The sequence below is a fragment of the Cajanus cajan genome, chromosome 8 (assembly GCF_000230855.2).
Source record: "Cajanus cajan strain Asha chromosome 8, NIPB_CcT2T_4, whole genome shotgun sequence".
NCBI classification, from domain to species: Eukaryota; Viridiplantae; Streptophyta; class Magnoliopsida; order Fabales; family Fabaceae; genus Cajanus; species Cajanus cajan.
This window is the reverse complement of record NC_138524.1, coordinates 26,915,290-26,917,292: the sequence shown is the minus strand read 5'-3', so window position 1 is coordinate 26,917,292 and position 2,003 is coordinate 26,915,290. Positions and strand designations below refer to the sequence as shown.

Here is a 2,003-nt window from a genome sequence, read left to right as displayed (position 1 = left end):
TACTGAACGCCGGCTTCATCCGAGAGGTCAGATACACCACGTGGCTAGCAAACGTGGCATTGCTAAAAAAGAGCTCGGGGAGGTGGCGCATGTGCGTCGACTACACCGACCTGAACAAAGCATGCCCCAAGGACTTGTATCCCTTGCCGAGCATCGATAGGCTGGTTGATGGAGCATCCGGGCACGCCCTCCTCAGTTTCCTTGACGCTTACTCCGGGTACAACCAGATCATGATGTACCTACCAGACGAGGTGCACACATCATTCATCACCGATCATGCTAATTACTGCTACAGAGTGATGCCCTTCGGTCTAAAAAATGCAGGGGCCACCTACCAGCGGCTGATGGACAAGGTTTTCCACCAACAGATCGGACGGAACATGGAGGTCTACATCGATGACATGGTGGTCAAAACCACCTCAGCCGAAGCTCATGCTGCCGACCTGGCCGAGGTGTTCAGCCAGATCAGGAAGCACAACATGTGCCTCAACCCAAAAAAGTGCATCTTTGGTGTCCAGGGAGGTAAGTTCCTCGGATTCATGATCACTAACAGGGGGATCGAGGCCAACCCAGAGAAGTGCAAAGCCATCATCCAGATGCAGAGCCCTCAAACTGTGAAGGAAGTCCAACGCTTGGAGGGAAGGTTGGTTTTCTTGTCCCGTTTTATCCCCAGGCTGGCGGAGAAAGCGGGCCCATGTTCACCCTGTTGCGTAAGCCGCAAAATTTCGAATGGACGGATCGGTGCGAAGAGGCTTTCAAAAGCTTCAAAGCCTTCCTCACAACCCCGCCAATCCTACAGAGGCCGGATCACAAAGCCGACCTCCTCCTCTACTTGGCCGTAGCAGAAAGCTCCATCAGCGCAGTTATAGTACAAGAGCACTAGAAAATGCAGACACCAATCTACTTCATCAGCTGAGTACTCCAAGACACGGAGAAATGGTACCAGATGATCGAGAAGCTGGCACTAGCACTTGTTATCGCAGCTCGGTGTCTCCGACCTTACTTCCAAAGTCATCAGGTGATAGTCAAGACCGACTACCCAATCAAGCAAATCCTACGAAAGCCAGAGCTCGTCGGGCGAATGATAGCATGGTCAGTCGAATTGTTTGAGTTTGGCATCCAATACGAAAGTCGCGACGCTCTAAAAGCTCAATGCTTAGCTGACTTCGTGGCCAAGCTGACGCCAACCTCAGTCGAAGAACCACAGGTATGGACTTTGTATGTTGATGGGTCCTCCAACTCTAAAGGTGGCGGTGCAGGTATCATATTGGAAGGTCTGAATCAAGTCACCTTGGAGCAATCCCTCAAGTTTAGCTTCAAAGTGACGAACAACCAAGCGGAGTATGAAGCACTTCTCGTAGGGCTAAGGTTAGCCCACGACCTTGGAGCACGGAGAGTGAGTTGCAACAGTGACTCCAAACTCATGGTAGAAAAGCTCAGCGGGACATACCAGGCCAAGGATACTCTTCTGCAACGATATTTCCATGTGGCATCACAACAGATCTCGTCCTTCGACGAGTTCACTATACATCATGTACCGCGAGAACAGAACACCAAGGCTGACCTCCTATCAAAACTCGCTAGCACCAAACGCCCTGGACAACATCGGACCATCATCCAGGAAACCTTGAATTCACCCAGCCTAGACGACAAGGTCGTCAACACCAGCAACAGCGAAGACCAGGGATGAATGACAGGCATCTGGAACTACTTGAAGGAAGAAGCTTTACCCGAGGATAAAGATGAAGCTCAGAAGATGAGGGTCAGGTCGGCTAAGTTCGTAATTGTTGACGACGAACTATTCAAGCGTGGCATCTCTACCCCACTGCTCAAATGCTTGACTGCACCTCAAGCGGCCTATGTCGTCGAAGAGATCCACCGAGGTATATGTGGCATGCATTCCAGGGCACGCTCAATGGCGACCAGGGTGCTCCGAGCTGGATACTACTAGCCCACTTTGAAGTCGAATTGCCAAGCCTACGTACAAAGATGCAAGGAGTGCC

General features: G+C 51.3%; 1 protein-coding gene across 1 annotated transcript; it reads left to right on the top strand.

Annotated features, from left to right (window-relative positions):
- Nucleotides 1–946: 946 nt before the first annotated feature.
- Nucleotides 947–1,690, top strand: LOC145950368 (uncharacterized). The gene has a single exon (XM_083061457.1). It carries the CDS (start codon nucleotides 947–949, stop codon nucleotides 1,688–1,690), a length of 744 nt encoding a protein of 247 aa, XP_082917583.1.
- The last annotated feature ends 313 nt before the right edge of the window (nucleotides 1,691–2,003 follow it).

Excerpts from the sequence above, each read along its gene's own strand:
- LOC145950368 (XM_083061457.1), top strand. The coding sequence starts at position 947 with ATGATCGAGAAGCTGGCACTAGCACTTGTTATCGCAGCTCGGTGTCTC.